Below are 20,569 nucleotides of genomic sequence, written 5' to 3' on the forward strand. Positions count from 1 at the left end.
CATGAGTAGCTCTCCACCACTTTCATTTTTTCAAAGTAGCTCACAAATGAAAAAAGATTGGAGACCCCTGACTTATACAAACAAACTTGACAAACGGTCACTGAATAAGTCAGTACAACTTACATAAACGTCAATGGAGAAATTCATCCATGAAATGCAACATGTTCCCATGGCCCCTGAGATTACAGGAACCACCTGAGTCACCTGGGGCTCACAGGGTCTGCATAGAACACTTGTTGCAGAATCTGATGTGAGTAGTGATTGGTAGCCAGTGACTAGAGAAACTATGTTTGTGAGCCATGGGCATATCTTGGGTAGGCTAAAGACTAGCCTAGCAGGAAGAGTTGAAGATGTCTGCTGTTAGGCTGTGTCCCAATCCACAAGTAAGTGAAGGAAATGAGTCATGAATACATACTTCATGTGATATCAAATAAGTACGTACTCGAGGAGGAAAGGGAAGGGTGTAAGTTGAGAGCCAACTGAGACACATTCCACTGCCATCAGTGCAGCTCTGTGGCATGTGACAAAACAAGAGCAACTCTTAAAAATTTAAATGAAACCATGGAAATGGCAGAAGTGGTGACATCTGGAACTTTGCCAGAACCATAGCTAACAAAGTTGAAAAACATTTTTAATCTGAAAGTATGTTTTAACTATACACAATATTGAAAAATCAATGGAAAACATCAATATAGACAAATGTGCAAAACATTGATTGAGTGAGATAGTCCTGTTCCAATTAATCTTACAGTTTTAGACAAGTAATGTGACTAGTTTTATGTTAGGCCTACATTGTAGATAATTGACTGCAGTGGACTATCTCCAAGGGCAGTGTAAGAAAAAAAAGAGCGTGGAGAAGAAGAATGCATGTTGATCTAAAAGTCCATCATTAATTCAGTAAAAACAGTATCAAAGCATGTGAAAAGCACTGACTTTGGGTTCAGTTGTGTCGGAGTGAACCCTGATCGTTCAAACCAATTCCAATATGTACAGTTTAGCTTATGCTCTTGATGTAAATGAACCAGACCTGTCGCCTGTATGATAATGAAATCAGAATGCTATGTTTGAGTCAGGATACCATTCACTTGAGAAGGCTCTCGATTACCCACTCCTGGTCCCATTCTGTAATTGTTTACTGTCTCGTTTGACCCCATTGTTAGGATGTCAGCAGAGGTGTGGACCATCCCGTCAGTTTGTCTATGATAATCAAGCCATTTGAGATGATGCAGCTATTCAAATTAGATCATGTCTGGTGGAATATACATTCTGGGGCAGAATGCTGTAATTTCTTACTTACTTAGCAAACTTTTCACAAATCTGTCGGGACAAATCTCTGGTCTGGCAAATCTGTCAAATGAGTGCAAAGACAAAGTTGTTTGTCACAGTTTCTTTTCACTTCTCATTAAAACACACAATCATTTGGTAAAACGTTCCTGTTTCTTACTGTGAGAGAAATGTTCATTCGTACAGTAAAATTCAGCAATGTCTGTGGTAACATTATAGTGTTTTTCAGCATCTGTATGGTTGAATCAAACTCTTCTTAAAATTCATAAAAAGCAGTCTGTACAAACACTGTTAACACCAAATGTGAAAGTAAAACACTTGTATACTCTCTCGAAGGAAGCAACTGAGGGCAAGTGGAAAGTTAATTTTGTAGACTGGGATACCCTCGACCATGTGACTCAGTGACATTTTGAGGGAATGTGCTTAGGGCAAGTGAGCCAAAATGCAGAGTGGGATGCAGCCTTAGAGTTGAAGAGCCCAGCAAATGGAGAGCTGAGCAGCAGCATTGTGAAGGAACTGAAGGGGTCGGGTGTCACAGCTGAAAAGGTGAGCAAACGGAGAGCTGCATTAGTCCAAGCTGCACAGTGCAAGGCCCTGGGCTGGGTCAAGTACACAGTGAGAAGTGTTCTTCTGAGGTTGTTGCAGTCTGCAGAACTGGGTTACGGAGGTGATGCACTCTGTAACAGAGAGATTTGTGTCATGAGTAACACACTGTAGATGGGACTGCTAGATGTTTGAGAGGAGAGGAGTTGACTGCTGAGAAAGTATCATGGGCTGCGCATTCCTGACCCATGCTGTAACAGATGAGAGAACTGCTAGCTAATGTGACACAATTGTGAACCAATGGTCTTATAATAAAAAATATTAAAACTAATATATTGATGTCTTTCTGTTTATGACAGTAATTGATTTAAATGGAGCAAGCCTCAGATGGAGATTATGCAGGCTGTTAGGATAGTCATCAATCAGAATATGCAATCCTTTATTTCAAAGAAAATATCTTAGCAGTCAGGGAACATTGAGTTACAATATTTCAGAAGCCTATATATGATCTCAGTTTGATCACCGTTCAAATGTATGCATGCCATGTGTTTGGAAGAAGCGTGCTGTTGGAGAACATTACTTCAGGGTTAAAGAGTGTCCTTTTTCACATTTGCTGCTACAAAGCCAGGAAGGACAAGATGCAGAGGTTTCCTGTGCTGGGGATAAAGAAGTTTTAGCTGCTGCTTATTTTATATCTTGTTTGAAAGCTGGATGATAGGGTGGGGCCTTAAGATGGGAGTGAAGTGAGCTTGAGAGAGGGATGTGAAGGAATCATCGCTGGCTCCAGAACCACACTGTGAATCAATGTTTCACAAACTTTTCAGAGGCGACACCTTTTTAAATCAAATCTGCCATTGTCTGTAAGCAACGGGGCTTGTAAGATATTGTTGAGGTTCTTTTTGTGTTGTAGTGAGGTCCACAGCCAGGACCAGGTGCTGCCTTTTACCTGCTCTATGTTAATGGAGTTCAGTACATCTGGCTGAGAGATTTCCAGCTGCCTTTTCTCAGAGAGCTGCAAGTGTTACATTTTTTGAAAGCAAGATGAAACATGGCCATGATTGTTTTCAGGCTGGTGTGTTTTTAAAGGCTAATCAGCTGTGATAAGGCTGTCTCAGCACCTTCCTCTCCGGTAGTGAACATTTAACTGTCTCTTAGCTGTCAGTTTAATGTGACCCCACTCCTGATAGAGGTGCAGAAACCGTTGTTCTGCAATGCTTAGAAATGTACATATACCAGGAGGTTTTCCAATGACTTTGGAGTCTATGCCAAGGGTTTCTTGTACCTGAAGGACAACTATGAAGATGTGTCATCTCTTGGCAAAAAAATCCATTTTTGATATTTTTCTTTACCTAAGTAACTGAAAGGCCAAAGTCAATTACATCAGATACCTTTCCCAAAAAAGCCATTTGTGTTGGGAAATTTTAACAGCAGAGTTCCAAAATATTGTAAGCAAGAGAACTCTGCCTGCTGAAAGACATTTCTCAAGGCCAGAAAAATGCTAATTTCTACTGTGCATGTTCTGGAAAGTGCATTCTTTATTTTCACAGTATCTATATAAAAAACACTTATTTACTAATACCAATATTAGGTTTATGGAAAAATACAGTAGCAAGTTTTTAGGGAACCATTTGGCAACATTGTAGTTACTGCATATAAACAGCACAGCACTAAGTGGCAATGTGCTGCCATTGCACTGGAGTGCCTTGGACCCATAGCCTACTTCTTCAGATCATTTCAGTACACATTTACATCAGGATGGAGTTATTTTTGTTTTTAGTTATTCTTAATTTAGGGTAGGTCATCATGCGCTTTTAAATTCTGACACTCTCAAGTCTGTTATTCATAATCACACTGTTCTCCTTCAGCAAAATTCCATCTTGTTCTTTTGTATAACCGGCATCTGACTTTGACAGTATTCCAAATCAGCAATCGTGGACAATGTGCTGTGTAGACTCACTGACATTTATACCTTGTGGATCTGCTGACACAGTGAATTGGAGGAGCCCTACAGGTAATTTAAAGATCAGTGAATTGGCACAGCAGTGAGTGAGTGGAAAAAAGTCAAAATTAAAGAGATCAACCAAATGACTGAAACCAAATGACATCAAACCAATCGCTGAAGTGGGCTGTGAGGAGAGGAAGGGATGGAAGATATTCCCTGCTCTTGAAAAGCATGAGCATTTTCTTAGCAGAGGCACTGCAGCTGGGCTGTATATATCTGAGCAACTGCATGGTGATCAAGGCCTGGAAAAAGAATACAGGATATCACCATGGCATTTTACACTTGCTTACCAACAGAAGGTGTATGAGTGGCATGTTTTAGGCAAGTTTGATTGGTCCTCATCAAGTAATTTAGTGCTCACACAAATGCAAGATCTTATTTGCCCCTTTTCGTAAATAAAGTTGGAAATTGTGAACTGCATTATGGACAGGAGTTCATCTTGAGAGCAGTGATGGGAGTGATCCACGTTTTTGGATGATAAGTGACTGTGCCAGTGTGTGGTAGCCTCTGCTAAACATTTGGCAATTTACCAATGCTGCCACTGTTCTTTCCACAGTGTAATTTCGCCCACCTCCTTCGTGTATGGGAACTCCATTGATCCATCGCGCTTTGTGCAATTAGAAGACATGGAGTGCAACTTCCAGCCCCTCAACTTCACTTTCCAGGTACATCTAGCCTGTCTTATTTTATGACCTTCTGTCATTATGCTGTTACTGCATAATACTGCATATGTTAGTCTCTGTATTTGTTCCACTGTTATGACATCACCCCTCCCTCTGTGACCTCACTGCCCCCCAGCAGTTCTGTGGTATCACTTGACTCCTCTCTATGATTTCACTCCCCCCAATCTCTTGACTATGACATCACTCCCCCCTCTGATCTGATTTCCCTGATAGTTCATAGTTCATTGTTTCCTTTGGCTCTGAATATTTGTTACTTCATCAACCTGAAAGCATTTCCAGCTGCTGCCACTAAGGTACATTTTTATGCAACTTGAGTGGTGAGTCTGATACAGTGAGGTCTGTGCTAGTATTGTTCCTGTGTGGTTTTCTGCACCACTGAATTTCCACACACAGGTTTATTAAACAGGCTTGTTTATTGTTATGACAAGTTTCAGCACCATTTTTCATTTGCTACTCATTTGGAAACTTGTTGATTTTTCATTATGTCAAAGCAAATGTCATTGAAATTAAATGAATAAATGGTTAGTGAATACAGTTGAGCTTTGGACAGAGACATTTGAATGTCCAAATTTGTAACACCTTGCCCCTTCCAGCCATATAAAGCAAGATGAAAGTATTCTGAGCCGATAGCTGAAATTACAGTGCCATCATATCAGCATTTTGTCTTGTTACAATTTGAAATAAAAGTAGATTTTATCTGTGAAAGGAGGTCTTGGCAAACTTATTCATGAGGTTAGACTAGGGGGTTATATCTGGATTTGGGGATGGGATTTTTGGGGATAGGATATATTCAGGTGTATCTATAGGTACATCTATAGTTCTAGGTATAACTGTATACATTGTGAATATGTGTTCCACATAAGTAGCTTTGTACTGACACTGCTTTGTGCTGATCTTATACTGATCTGAAGTATCCTGCGGTTTTATCAGCCGTGCTTATCAGAAATGATTGACAGTTGCATTTTCACACAGCCTGCCAGTTTCACAGGCTACGAAAGCAAGTTCAATGCAGTGTGATATAGTGGTAAGGTGCAGGGTGTGACCTTACGCGCCAAAGGGTTAAAACAAAATTTGCTGTTCAGCACATCTGCGTTTGCCACGCCTTTCAGTAATTCAGCCAGGTAAATATCTGCGCTGGAATTACAGAAGGAAGTTGGGGTCAAACTTGATAATATGATTAACTTGCGTTAAAACATTAACGCGTTAAAGTTTCCAGATTAATCTCTAACGAGCGTTAACGTTGACAAACACAAAAGTTCGTCAACCGTCTCTGCTGTGTTGCATTCTTCGCACGCTTTTATGATGTCACGCTACTTACCTAGCTGACGCAGCAGTCGCCATCCAGCATACGCCCCACCTATTCAGTAGGGTACGGTTGGCAGTGGAGACACAAGCCGTACCAGGGTTTATCGTACCAAACCGTTACGTAACAAACCGAACTGTACTGTACTGCTTGGTGGAAATGCACCATATGCTGTGAAACACACACACACCTGGCACTTCTGACTGTTTGTTTCCCAGGTGATAAATAATGGACCCAGCAGACTCCCTGGCTCCACTGTCGAAATCAGGATCCCTAATCGACTAGCTGGCAACGGGGCGGATATGTTCCACATCACGGACACTGAGGTAAGAGTTATGCCCTGAATGTGGGCCACAGTGCTCAGGAGGGTCTGATCTGGGATTGGGGCTGCAGCTGTAGTGTCCAGACTTGGGCATTCTGATTGGACAGTATTGAAACAAGAAGGTTTTGACAGACAAAAGTGTCCGTCTATGGACTTCAGGATTCCATTCCTCCCCACTGCTGTGGTGCTCCATCCTAATGAGTTTTGAACATTATCTCCATTTAGTACTTCTTTTTGTGCTTCTACAAATCTTTGAGTTGTTTTCTGATGCCTGTGAATTTCTGTTAACACAGTGCATATCTCTAGCAGTCATGTCATTTAGCATTGCTTCACTGTATGTCCAACAAGGAAATAATATCCATTACATATAAGAACATAAGAACATACTATGACGAGAACAGGCCATTCGGCCCAACTAAGCTCGCCTGCATATGCCTGCTGCAGGCTAATATTCAAACACTCTTATTTTTTTTTCAGTTGCAAGTAGCTTCTGTTCCTATTTCTGCTCATAACACAGACTACACAACAAATAATTTGCTTTATGGAAGATCTGAACATCTTAAAATATTTTAATATCCAAGATGGATAGTTGTATTTAGGACTTGTGGAATGTCTTCATTCTGTAGTTAGAAAAGTATGTCTGCTCTATTTGAGTGATATGTGGGTGGTGGCTAGCTTGGAGTTACACCTGGAGAGGAAATGAATATATTTGAATGTATCAGATTACCATAGTTCTAATAATATTGAAGCACATTTCAAGTTATTCTGTTAAACTGTTAAGGAAGATTAAGCATTACTAATTTATATATTGCTTCTGCTTCTGTCAGATAGCGTAAGCAATATGCAAATTAAGTGTCACTCTCCACAAAAATATCAAAAATAGGTACATTTTATCTCAGCCATATAAACAGGTATTTTAAATGGAAGGAATGTTGATTGCACTGAATGGTGTGTGCAATGGTTGTGACAAATGTGCCAGACTTTGTACTTTTATATGAGGGATTGCTAAACCTGTTGAACAGCTAGATCAAAAAATAAATCCTGATCACAAAGTTCAGACACCTTCCTGTACATGACCATTCTGTACATGACAGGTAAACCTGAAACTCTTCAGCAGGCTTTATCTATATGAGCTAGAAATCATTTTCATTACAGACTGTTGCTACAGATGACTACAGATAGATGCTTGCTTAACCCATGCACGGCACTTTCTCATAAAGGTGGATCACCGTGGTCTGTGAGTGTGTTTATTATGCTTGCGATGAATGGGAGAGTGAGTAGGCCATATCCCACCCTTGCTGGCCCATATGGAACTGCTTAACTGGACAGAGGCTCTCCAAGACTTTATGGTCAAGGACACCCTTTCCCGTGTTGGACAGAGTATGATTAGAATACAAATGTATTACCCTCACATGTGTCTGCAAAGCAGCTCTACATGGTTTTTGGGGCCATGAGACGCTTAATCTCATGCCTGGGAGTCAGTCTTGCATTTGTGCCATCCTACTGGAGAGTACCGATGCATTCATGGGAGTGCTGTTTCGGCTGACCTTTCAGGGTCCTGCAGGGAGTCTCGGTGGCAGAGGAAGGAATGAAATGGTGCTCCACAGCAGCAAACATGACCTCAGCTCCACAGCGAGCACGAGGGCAGAGTCTTGCACCACCAGCAGCTGAGCTAAGTAACACAAACCTAATAATGCAGCCTTCAGGAGAGAGCCAGAGAAACTGGGTGGTAGGAAAACAAACAATGGGAAGACCAGGGGAAACAGCTGTGAGACTCCTGATTTTCCCACCTCCAGGAACTCCTGAGCGGGCTGGGAGGAGGAGGGGCGGGGGCAGAAGTGTGGAAGTTCTCCCTGAGGGTCTGGCCTGCTGCACACTCAGCTCTGTGGGAAGACCTGGCGGGTGGAGGAGGGGGAGGGCCACTGCTTCAGCTGAGACAGCACTTCCTGTAACCCATTCCTTCCCAGATGAGGTGCCGAACCCACAGGCACTCTGCAGCAGGGGAACGCTGCAATCATTAACAATAGTGGCCTCCTGCAGAGAGCTAATCCACTCAGGCCTCAGATTCAGACCTTCCCCTTCTGCTGCATAGTCTGCTCTGAGCCACAGTAACTAATCTCTTTATTCTGTGAGCCAGCAGACTTCCTGTACGCGCCAGTGAATCAGGATATTTTAAAGCAGTTCTCATTTAAGAAATATGTCATACAGGAAATGATACATGATAATATATAATATATATAATTTTGGACAAAATGATTCAAAAATGTTGTTTGTCCAACTCCTTTCAGTGCAACTTTTGGCAGAGGTGGGATCTTACTGGCTTTTTGAAATGGTTATTCATTGATGGTTTAAACTCGTTTTTAAGATAATGTTTGTTTGTACTGAAGTCAGTTACACTGCTTGCCTGATATCACATGACTGAGAAATGACAGGAGTGTGAATGGAATCCGGGATGACGGCTCTTATAACAGAAGGAGTACAAAGCTGTTTTTGTTTGAGTGGAATATAAGGCCTTTCCTTTTGCCAGTACACGCCCCATCTTAGACCATTAAAGGTGAAAATTTACAGACTTCTGTATTAATGTATGCTGATTGGGAAACAGTGCAAACGTGCTAAATAACATGCATGTTAAATAACAGACTGCTTGGTCAGATTTCCTCATGCGCATCATGCAGTTAGAGTTTTGAACATTAAAGTATTTGTGTTGCTTTACTTGTCCATGTTTCAGTTTGTCTTTGTGATTCTCAGTGTTGAGCAGAGAGGCGGATGCCATTTGGCCATTTATGACATTTTCGATGCACTTGAGATTCAGACCCACAGCTCTCTGTGTCCACAAAGGAACTTTAAACCCTGGTACAGGGAGATAGGAATGCAGATGTCTCTATGATATTAGTGTAATAACTGCACATAGACATCTCTGTGAAATTAACATCTGTGTTTGGCCAAGACATCTCTGTGATGTTAGTGTTTGTGTTTGACCCAGACATCCCTGTGATAGTAGTGTTTGGCCCAGACATCCCTTTGATGTTGGCGTCTGTGTTTGACCCAGACATCCCTGTGACAATAGGACCTGTGCTTGGCACAGACATCCCTGTGAAATTTTATTCTGTGTTTGGCCCAGGCATCCCTGTGATGTTAGCATCTGTGTTTGGCCCAGACATCCCTGTAATATTTTATTCTGTTTGGCCCAGACATCCCTATGATGTTACCGTCTGTGTTTGGCTCCCACAGGTAGCTGAGGACAGAGGGAACTGCACTCTTCACAAAAACCCCATGCCCTGCACGGTACCTCAGGACAGAGAGAGCATCTTCCACACCATCTTTGCCTTCTTCACCAAATCTGGCCGGCGGGTCCTGGTAAGCCCTCTCTGTTGTCTTAGCCACCAAGAAGATCCTCCAGAGCCCTTTCATTCCTAGTAGAGTATGTCTGGTTGTTCTATAGACAAAAACAAACATTCTGTCAGGACTTCCAAGGCTACCTGCACATTGACTCTGTCCCTCTCCGATGGTTGATATTACAGTTAAGACATTCTGTTCAATTCATACCAGTGTCTTTTCTCAGAAGAAGTCACTTGGAAAACAGTCTTTACCTCTGCAGTGTACAATGTGTATGTCATAAATTTGATTACATTGACAAACAGTTAAAATCAAGAAAAATATAACCTAGGATCATATCAATTAAAATTCTCATACTTTATACCAATGTGGAACATTTTCTGTAAGCAGCTGACAGGAGCATTGCATGCATTTCCGTCTGATTTGGAGGGGAAGGCCCAGGTCCAAACACTCTAAAGTCAGATAACAGGAAGGCCTGTTTCCTGCCACTTCCTGTCCTGTTCTCTGTCCTGTGGTGGACTGAATGGCCTTCTGATCAAGTGGGCCAAGTGCCAAGACTCTGAGAGTCCTGGTCACACTTTATTTTATGGGCCAGGTATTTCCTGCTATCAGGCAAGTTGTAACACTTTATTACTAACGATACACCCTTTTAATTTTCACACAGGTAACCGACTGCCGAATTTAGAGTTGTAGTTAGACATTTTATATTTTTTAGAGATGATTTATGTGGCCAGACTAATTATTCTGATATAGAACTAGTTTTTTTTTTTCAAAATTGTACTGATTTAACATGAGGAGTAATGGTAAAGTGAATTCCACTGTTTAGAGAATGAATAGGTTTTCACTGATTTTAATGAGCGTAATGTTTGTTGCTCTGTTCTCTATGGCATCAGATTTATGTCAAAAGTCGTGAGCACAGAAAATGTACTCGTGAGTGCATAAAACATTCTCACGAGCGCAGAAAACATGCTCGTGAGCGCAGAAAACATTCTTGCGTACAAAGCAGGCACCACGCGCGAGAGAATTTCTGCTTGGCGAGCGCTGGAGAGCATACGCGCTCACGTGGGTTAACTCTACTCTTGAAGTTGAGTTCTGCTCGCGCGAATCAACCTGAGTTTTGACAATTTGGGGGCAGAAACCAAGGGAGGCACTGGCCCTCTTTATGATTGGTCACTTTCAATGCAATCACACCGACACGACCCCCTTGAACCTTGATTGACAGCTTCTGTTAACTGAATGACAGGCAGACAGTGTTCGGAGTTGCAGACACAGTGGATGGAACAATGGCGGTGACACCTGAAGATTAACATGTAAGGGATACTGATAGATGGCTTTGTCTAACTCCAAACTTGTTGTCAGGACTCAGTTGTTTGAAATTTCAGACGTGAGCTGAAGACATTCCTCTTCAGACTCTACCTGGACTGACACCCTTGCCATTTGACCTTGTAAATCTAAGATTCTTGGCTCATACTTGTAGCACTATCTGTTACATTGTATTTGTAGCAGGTTTTTCCTAGGTAGTATAGCAGCACTTTATTGTCCCAGTGACTGTATTTGATATATGTAACCTCAGATCAGATTAGTTCTGTCTCGCTACACTGACCTTGCGCTTAGCTTCAGCACTATCTGCATTGTATGACCTGTACACATGTACACACCTGTACTTGCCCTTGTGCCTGTTGTTGGCCCACTATTTGCACTATTGTACGTCGCTTTGGATGAAAGCGTCTGCTAAACGAATAAATGTAAATGTAAAATAACAAACCTCTGTCAATCAATTCAATATTATAAGTCCCACCTCTCCAGGCTACAGCCTAACCCCCTTACCCCAAGCCTGATCATTATGTTACTCTTGTGTACAATTATATATGTGGAAGTGTATTTCAGTGTTGTGTGTAATTGGGTATGTTGAGGTTTACTTGTGTGTAGTATGTGTTAGAATTACTGTATATTTAGAATAGTATAGTCTGTGAGTTGTACATGTTACTTTGTACTTGTCAATCTAGGCACACACTTGCAATCTCAGCGCTATGTTTAGCACTGATGTTTGTTCATGTGTGCTTAGTGGTGTCCTGTTTATGCAACTCTTCACACTGCTTTATTAGATGCACTGTGCAAGGCATTCTGGATAAGAGTGTCTGCTAAATGACAATAATGTAAGTTAAGTTTCCATAAAATTACGGTAGTGTCAGTACATAATGTTGGAAGTAGGGGAGTCCTCATGGCTCCAGAGATTCTTGTTATCTAAATAAAACAGTTGGAAAACTGGACATACCAATCCACATACCTTCCAGTTCAAAACTACCATTTAATAGTTACTGGGGAAATCTTCATATAATTTATTGCATGTTTGCTAAGAGTATTAATAGAAATGTAGAAGAACACATTGTGACACAGTTGTCCTCTGTCCCACTAACTCTTTCTGAATTGGAGATAAACAGGGTTTGTCTTGGCTCTGGGCTTGCACAGCTGCTCCTTGTCAATGTGTCTGCTGATAATATGTTCTGTTATCCATCTTCTCCTTACTCTGTTGCTGTAGCTGACCTGAAGAGAAGACTTCTTATGTTATTGATGGCCAGGCTGTTCCAAATCAGCAGTAAATTGCCTGAGAAAAACTAGTTCCCCGGTTTACTGTGTTTCTGTTCGCTCTATATAGAGGATTTTTCCCCCAACATCTACCTGGTGCAATATAAATACTTCATCAGAAATGTAATACTGTGCAATATGCGAGCCAATATTAGCAAACATTTGTGCAATACTCAAATACAGTTAATGGTCGTGCAGTACCTTGCTACTTAAATATAGTCTTACTTATTTATGTATTATAAATTGTTTTACCCTCTGTTTATTGCATTGCTTGCCTACTTTGTCTTATTCTATTCTGTTTTTATTTTTATTGTGTATCTTCATTGCTGCATTGTTTTGTTTTTGATATTGTAAGTGAGCAATTTCCGGCACAATAATTTCCTTCAGGATCAATAAAGTTTTTATCTTATCTTATCTTTATCACACTGCTGGCTGAGCTCAAGAAAATGCTTTCCTGACCTTCTGTTTCCCCCTGTCAGTTTTTAGCTATTTTAATCAAGTCTGTGTAGATGCTGAGGCAGTTGAATTGACACCTGAGTTCCCAAGCTGCCTGTTTTCTGATATGAAGCAGTTGTGAATCTCAGAGTTATGACCACACCTGTCTTGTGTGATGGCCCCACAGGACTGTGACAGACCAGGAAGAGCCTGTCTGACCATCACATGCATGTTGGGCTCACAAGCAAAGGAGGAATCAATCAGCATAGATGTGAAAATTCTACTAAATACGGAGATACTGAAGAGGGTAAGAGAGCACAGAGTCAGACTGAAGGCCCAAAGATCTGCACTATCTGTATAAATGATACAGACTCCACAACACGTCTCTCTCATCCTGCTAACGAGAAAGGCACCTAACCCTAACCCTAACCCTGACCCTGACCCTAACACTCAACACTAACATTTAGACTCCTGCTCTATTAGCTGTGAATGGTATTTATTGATATTTGGCATTTATTGCAATAAATTAAATAATCTTCATTCGTATTAACTGATTAACTGATGATATACTTGGTCTGGAGGCTGCTTGTGTTTTGTTATGAAATATTGCCAGCATATGCAATGCTTTCTGGAGCTGTTTCCCTTATTTTCCCTATCCCTGTTTCCCCTCACATTCCCTTGTAATGGGTATTTCCTCTCACTCTTACAGGATAGCTCTTCAGTAATCCAGTTTGTAACACGTGGGAGTGTCCGAGTGGACAGCAGGACGGTGGAGGTGCCCAGTGGCCTATCAGAAGACACATCAGTGAGTTACCCCTCCCATTTTATTGGTACTCTAACTACCAAAGACTGATTTTGAGGTATAGCTCCAGCTTTGGCAGGAAATTCAAAGAATGTGACCTCTGACCTTCAGCCAGCTTTATCAGTAAACAGCCTCGAGTCTCATGTTAAATGTGGCTTAGCATACAGTCTGGTATATACATTCATATCTGTGACATCAGTTGGTAATATAGGAGGGAGGGGCATGCTGTTCATCGGCATGAATTTCTTGTCTCATGTTGAAAAAAGGTCATAGCTAAGGCTGAGATGTGACTGTTTAAGTGCTCTGTCCTCACTCTATTTGCATCTCCAAGAATGGAGATATCACATAAAAATTAGTAATTTATTATAATTAAATACGCCAGGTTAAAACAGACACAAGTAAAAGGAATAGAAAGCTTGAAACAAGGAACAAATCAGTGGAAAACTAGGAGTATAAGCCCTCTGTCCTGGCTTATCCTCCTCTCTGAGCCTCCTCTCATTCAGTTTACCTGAATAAACAGTCACGTTCATGCGCACAAACTGACCAAGGTGAAGCCAAGGGAAAAAGATCATGGCAAGGTCTGTGAAATGAAAATGAAACAAACCCTGGGCCTTTTCAAAATGCTTGGACTCACATATTGACCGAAGAAATCACTGGTAGAGAGAGACATGCCCATGTCAGTGACAGCACATGAAGGCTTATGTGGCAGCTAGAATCCCGAAATGGGGCTGTCACAGCTCAGGGGGAGCATGCACTCTCCGTGGGAGCAGGTGTGACCGCAGCTGGCCTCGCTAATACACTAATACAAATGTCCTGAAGGATTGGCATGGTCCCGCGGGGAGGCCTCAATCCACAGGCACACCAGAACTGATTCTGTTAAGTGCTGATCACCCCCGTAGGGGATCTGGCTGATTGAATTTGCTGTCTCCCGCCCACACACCCCTGCCCTGTGTCCTACCCCCCCCTTGGCTCCAGATGTGGCATGTTAATGGGTCCCCCTACAGCAAGCTATCCTTTTAATAATGTATCTGCTACAGCCCTTTCCTGTCTGATTCAGCAACACACCCAGCCCCCTCTGCCCTGAAGATCCAGCCCTCAAAAGAAAGAGTGGAAACACTGGGCTGAGAGACAGTGGCATGCTTATATCACTGTAAAGGCTGTGTGCACAACTCCAGAAACTTCACGCTTAGTCCAGATTATAGTAAAGAGAGGAAAGAATAGGTGAAGTTAACAATATTTTTTTTGATTTTCTTAGAGATGAGATATTCTAGGAATGGCCCCTTACTACCAGTAAACAATGGAAAGTTAGTTAAAATTACAATGTATATTAGGTTGGCCATGGAATGAGAACCTGCTTAGTAATAACTCAGTAATCATCCTGTCATATTGGATTTTTAAAGAGAGGTGCTTAGATTTGATAAATATCCAGAAACCAAAGTATGAGCCTTAAGAATGCACTTTAACACCTCCTGCTAGTGCTCTGGCTGAAGAGAGTAGTGACCTGTGATTTCACTGCATTCTTTTGACCACAATGTCAGAGTGCCACCCTTTATATACATTACTTTGATATCTGTATATTTTATTATGAGTAATAATTAGGGCTGTATCGAATGCCATTTTTTTTGCCATTCGAATTTTAGCCAACCTTTTTCGAACGAAGCATCGCATGTCTGTGACGAGACATCATCATTTTGGCCTGTTGTTTTGGCATTTCGTAAATGACCAAATGAATGTAACAAACAGTTCTGTCTACAAAAGTTCAACCAGCATTTGCTGTAGTGTACAGAATTATTCCTGTGCGATTTCATGACACATAATTCATTCCGTAAAGTGCTGACTCACGGAATGTATTGGACCAAAGCCCTTTCGTGCACATTATACCTTCAGTAATTTAGTCTATGAACATAATTAATTTTGTACTTAAGCAAAACACTGATGTCTACGAAAGTTCAAGCAGCCTTTGCTTTCGTGGATGGAATGCCTTCTGTAACTGCGGAGTCACGGAATGTATTGTGCTAAATCCCTTTCGTGCACATCATACTTTCAGTAATATAGCAAAACAGGTAGACAAAATGAAATTATATGAAAGTATGCACGAAAGTATGCGTTCTCTTCAATATTTAATGGACACAATGCTAAGGCGTTTGTGTTTTTCGTGGACGAAACGCGTTACGGTGTTACATGGTTTCGTAATGAATTTGTGCGTTTTATAGCACAGAAGGCATTCTGTCTACAAAAAAAGTGAGAAGGTCTGTTACACTTGGCGACCCACAGTTTATTGGCAAAATTGTTTATGTTAAATGATAATAAAAAGTAGGCCACTTTAACATCTAAATTTCTTGTATTACAGTAGCAATAACCTTAAAACTACAACTGGGGGGCTCCCGAGTGGCTCAGTTGGTAAAAGCACTCATTCTGAGTGTAGACTGAACGCTACGGCTCGGGTTCAATCCCGACCGTGTCACTAGCCGACAGTGACCAGGAGCTCACAGGGGATAGGGGTGGATACGTTGGCAGGGGCGACCCCTGCTGGTCGATGGGCGCCTGTGGTCCACGTGCCAAAGCTGCATATGAAGCTGCATCTTCCTCCGACTCAACTGTGTTAGCTTAGCTTGTGGACTGCAGTGCGAAAAGAAGCAGCAGCTGACATCACGTGTCTCAGATGAGGGCACATGCTTGTCCACGCTCTCCCGGATTGACAGTGGGGGTTGTGCAATGGGACCGAACATTGATGACAAATTGGGCGTTCCAAAAATTCGGGGAATGGGCTCTATGCACGCATCACCTCCGCGTTGATGTGAGGGAGCTCTGAAATTTCCGGTCACGAGACTGAACGCGGAAGAAAACAGATCATGGCAGAGTCGACAAAGTTCACTCGTTGTTTGCTGGAGTTGCCTAAACTCACAATCAGTGATGTGCGGAGAATTGTCCGGGCGTCCAGTACAACGCTGCAGAGCATTGAGAAAGGTTTCAAGTTTTATGTGTCGTCTTATCTCTGCAATCTTGAAGGTAATTTGCTAACGCCAGCTACCCTGAGCTAGTGTGGCTTGGGGGTTTTATATTCATGATCCGTTACTAGATATGTTTCTCATAATGTGTTTGTAATGTTTTCTTAAAGTGTCAGGTAAAAATAGGGCCACAAATGATATCTCTGTGAGAGCTCACTGCTACTGCTCTATGAAGAAAGCGGAGACGCCACACCAGCTGAGAGTAGGACTAGTAAATTAAATGTCATGTTCAAAGTTCTGTTGAACATGTTCTGAGTTCTTACTCTTCTAATGTTACCACACTTCAGCTTCGATAACCACAGAGGCAATGCTATTCATGATAGCTGAAACAGTGGTAATGCAGTTACAGGATAGCTGAGGATAGCTAAGTGGAAATTGGAAAGCTTTCTAGTTGATCTGTAATACTGTAAACAAATGGGAGTTTTAGAATTTGAAGATTAATTATGACATTAGTAGTTTTACCTTACATGATGGCTGCGAAAGCAGAAAATATTTCACTTACTCAGCTATTCTTCTATCCATTCATGTTCTATGTTTGAAACTGTCCTGTCATCTTTACTTCTTTTTAAACATCCCTTACAAAACATTGCTGCATTACTGCGTTAGTGTCAAACGCAGAGTTACATTTAGCAGATGCTGTACATAGCGGCACACAGCAATGGTGGCTAGAAGAGCTGTCCTGCCGTCTTTGAAATGACACTAAATGACGTTTAGATGTCATTATGATATTAGGTAAACGTATGCACACAAATCGAAGTAACATAAATAAACAACAATAACATTTTGGCGACCGGCATTCCTATAGCATTCTACAGTTGGCAGAAGGAACCAAGCAACCTGAGATTTCACCGGAAATACGTCATGTGCAGCCGTGCATATAGGGCATTGGCCATTCCAAATTAGGGAGAAAATGGAAAAATGAAAAAGAAAAAAAAAAACTGCATCTGAGCACCCGTCCTAATAATCGAATGCTTAATTTCACAATCAAATGCCAATTCAATGAACAATGCTTAAAATTTTTCAGTACAGCCCTAGTAATGAACAGTGAACAATGAACAATGGAAATAGTTAATGTTAAAAGAGACACATGACATACAGACTCAGAACTCAAGCTTTTGTTTTTCACCTGCTCAGTGACTCAGAAGATTACTTGAACATTTTCCCTAAGGGTAAGATTTATAACCTTTCAGCAGGTAGCTGGGAAGTGGGAAGAAAAGAAGCACCCAGCCAACAGGTCTAGCACACGTGTGACTTCCTGTTCCACAGCTGAGCGTGGGGACACTGGTCCCCTGCTCCTCCTTCCTCTTGAGATGGGCTGAACTGCAGTGTGCTTGATTGTGCTCCCTGTAGACTTCATTAAGGTGTAGCCTTTCTGTGCATTTGAGAGACAGCCCTAATTCATGGAGAGAAGGATGGTGTATTAGCATACAGCAGCACTATAATGCTTCCTTCTCTCTCGTATCTTGTTCCTCAGTCCATCCCTGAATATGGTAGCTGTCCACATCCAGCACATGAGCAAAGGTCTGGTGAATATGAGGCCCAGCACTTTTCTGCACATATTAGCATGTAGCCATAGCAGTAAGCAGTAGTGATTCATTCACACACCTTTATGTAATTCATTACCTAACTGTGGAGTAAAATGCACAAGGTGTTGATTACCTGGTCAGAATGGAATACCTTGGACCATTTTGGGGGAAGGGTTTAGGGCAAGTGAGGATTGGAACGAAGCCAGAGTGCTATGACCCTTGAAATTCAGCTCAAGTGCATCCCATTTCTCTGGATCATCTTTGCAATGTTTCTACACCTTGATTGCAGTCTACCTATGGTAAATTCCATTCATTGGACATGGTTTGGAAAGGCACAAACCTGTCTATATTAGGTCTCTCAGGTGACAATGCATATCAGGACAAAAACCAATCCACGAGGTCGAAGGTGCTGCCTGCAGAGCTCAGAGACGGCATTGTGTCGAGGCACAGATTTGAGGAAGGCTACAAAGAAATTTCTGCTGCATTGACAGTTCCCAAGAGCACAGTGGCCTCCATAATTCTTAAATGGAAGAAGTCTGGAACAACTAGGACTCTTCCTAGAGCTGGCCGCCCGGCCAAACTGAGCAGTCGGGGGAGAAGGGCCTTGGTAAGAGAGGTGACCAAGAACCTGATGGTCACTCTAGTTGAGTTCCAGAGATCCTGTGTGGAGATTGTGTGGGCAAAAGTATTTGGCCACACGTGTTTTTCAGGGTTTGGGATAGGCCCCTTATCTCCAGTGAAGGGCAATCTTAATGCTTCAGCATACCAAGGCATTTTGGACAATGCTATGCTTCCAATTTTGTGGCAGCAGTTTGGGGAAGGCCCTTTTCTATTCAACCCCTCAACCCTATCGAGCACCTTTGGGATGAACTGGAATGGAGATTGCGAGCCAGACCTTCTCGTCCATACAGTATATGTAATACATATATATATATATATATATATATATATATATATATATATATATATATATATACACACACACACACATATACACACACACACACAGACGGGTGACAAATTAAAGGAAAAACCAACATAAAGTGTCTTAGTAAGGTGTTGGGCCACCACAAGCCACCAGAACAGCTTCAATGCGCCTTGTTAATTGTTTGTTAATGTTAATTGCTTAATTGTACCATACAGTACACCTGTGTGGAAGCATCTGCATTCATTATGTTTCTCCACTCATCTATTCAGTGTTTTCCTTTAATTTGTCACCCATCTGTGTGTGTGTATGTATGTGTGTGTGTGTGTGTTGCAGCTTTGGGAAAGGGGATTGGTTTGAAATGAAATGCCACTCGGGAGGTCATTTTGCAAAGGTATGTACTACATTCTATAAGGTCTGCTTTACACCTACCTTTAGGTGGATTTTTACAGAAGTAATTGTGTATCCGAGGTCCACCAGCAGTGTCACACTCAAGACTTAACTCCACTGCGGGAGTCCATCATGGAGCCACAGCTGTGAAAAAGAGCTCTTAAATTTTTGTAAATATGAAATGGAATGGAACACGTGGTGCCCTTGCTTTTTAAATGGAGTAATTTTACGAGGTGAACATTGAGCGTGTGTGTGGTGAGATGAATTCTTGTCTGTCAGCTTCCCTCCAGTCACATGACAGCTGTACTCTCAGGCTAATCATACCTCTCTCCAGGTGCTATTCACACCCGCAGAATTACAACTCCCATGAGCATCTCCCTGCACCTGGGGGTCAGTTAGCCATATGGCCTGCTGGGTCCTCAGGGGTCAGCAAAGACTCACACTTGTGAACAAAAGCCGAAAGAGGCTGACTCTGTATGGTTCATCTGGCCTCACCCTGGTTTGGGTGGGAGGCTGTGGTATGGTCAGGAGATTCACCGATAGCGTGGTCCCACTGTTTTCACATGCAGCAGCACAGCTTGCAAAGGTTAAATTCTTCCATTTATGAAGGTCAGCAGGACGTGGTGTTATGACTGTGTATCACACATTCCGCTCTCTCTGGGTGACATTTAAAGCCTGTCTCATCAACAGACTATGTCATTGGTTTTAGTTTCAACTGCACCTTCAAATTGGATGCAGTTTCAATGCATCAGTGTGGAGCCAGATTAAACAAATCCTGAGTTCGGTAAAAAGAAAATGTAAAAGTAAAATGATCATTCATCTGTCGTGTATCACGTGCCAAACAACTGAACTGAACTACACTGTACTGCCCTATATGACCTACTGTAGCATGATGGTTAGGTATGTGCACTGATATTTATGGATAGCTTTGTCAATAGCAAGCAACCTCCCTTTAAAAATATTACTAAGATACATGATGTCTTGATTTAAATGATCCTTCATTCTTCTTAACTCATCTACAGAGGAGGCATCTGCATCTGAGTAAACTTTTAATTTGAAAAATTAAAAAAAGGTGAATTGTGTGAATTATTTGTTTATTTAATAGTAATTTCATGAAAAAATATCTACCAGAAATGCCGAGGGCCTAATCTTAGTGTACTATCCACAGTAGCTTGCAAATACATGCATTTGTACCTTCTACCAATGTGAACATATTTATATTTTAAAGATGTTCAGATGAGTAGAAAAGATAATTAGCCAGCTAGCTGGCCACCTAAAGCAGTTTACTAGTTAGCTTGCTAAAATGCTACCACTGGAACTACTGAAGATTTCCAGCCTAGCATTCAAATTATTTATCTAATCTTCTCTCTCTTGATTTCAGAGAAGTAGAGAATTCTGGGAATATCCAAAAAAGAAACTCTACA

General features: G+C 41.7%; 1 protein-coding gene across 2 annotated transcripts in view; it reads left to right on the top strand.

Annotated features, from left to right (window-relative positions):
• Nucleotides 1-20,569, top strand: part of itga9 (integrin, alpha 9) — a 148,147-nt gene that overhangs the window by 119,610 nt on the left and 7,968 nt on the right. Inside the window, exons 22-26 of one of the 2 annotated variants that reach the window (XM_036538801.1) lie at nt 4,386-4,494; nt 6,034-6,141; nt 9,369-9,494; nt 12,682-12,801; nt 13,204-13,299. In XM_036538801.1, the coding sequence (XP_036394694.1) occupies nt 4,386-4,494; nt 6,034-6,141; nt 9,369-9,494; nt 12,682-12,801; nt 13,204-13,299 (559 nt within the window). Of the gene's footprint in view, nt 1-4,385; nt 4,495-6,033; nt 6,142-7,691; nt 7,958-9,368; nt 9,495-12,681; nt 12,802-13,203; nt 13,300-20,569 lie in introns of those variants that run through there. The other variant, XM_036538803.1, reaches the window with a different exon arrangement.

This window comes from Megalops cyprinoides, chromosome 10 (genome assembly GCF_013368585.1).
Source record: "Megalops cyprinoides isolate fMegCyp1 chromosome 10, fMegCyp1.pri, whole genome shotgun sequence".
Lineage (NCBI taxonomy): Eukaryota > Metazoa > Chordata > Actinopteri > Elopiformes > Megalopidae > Megalops > Megalops cyprinoides.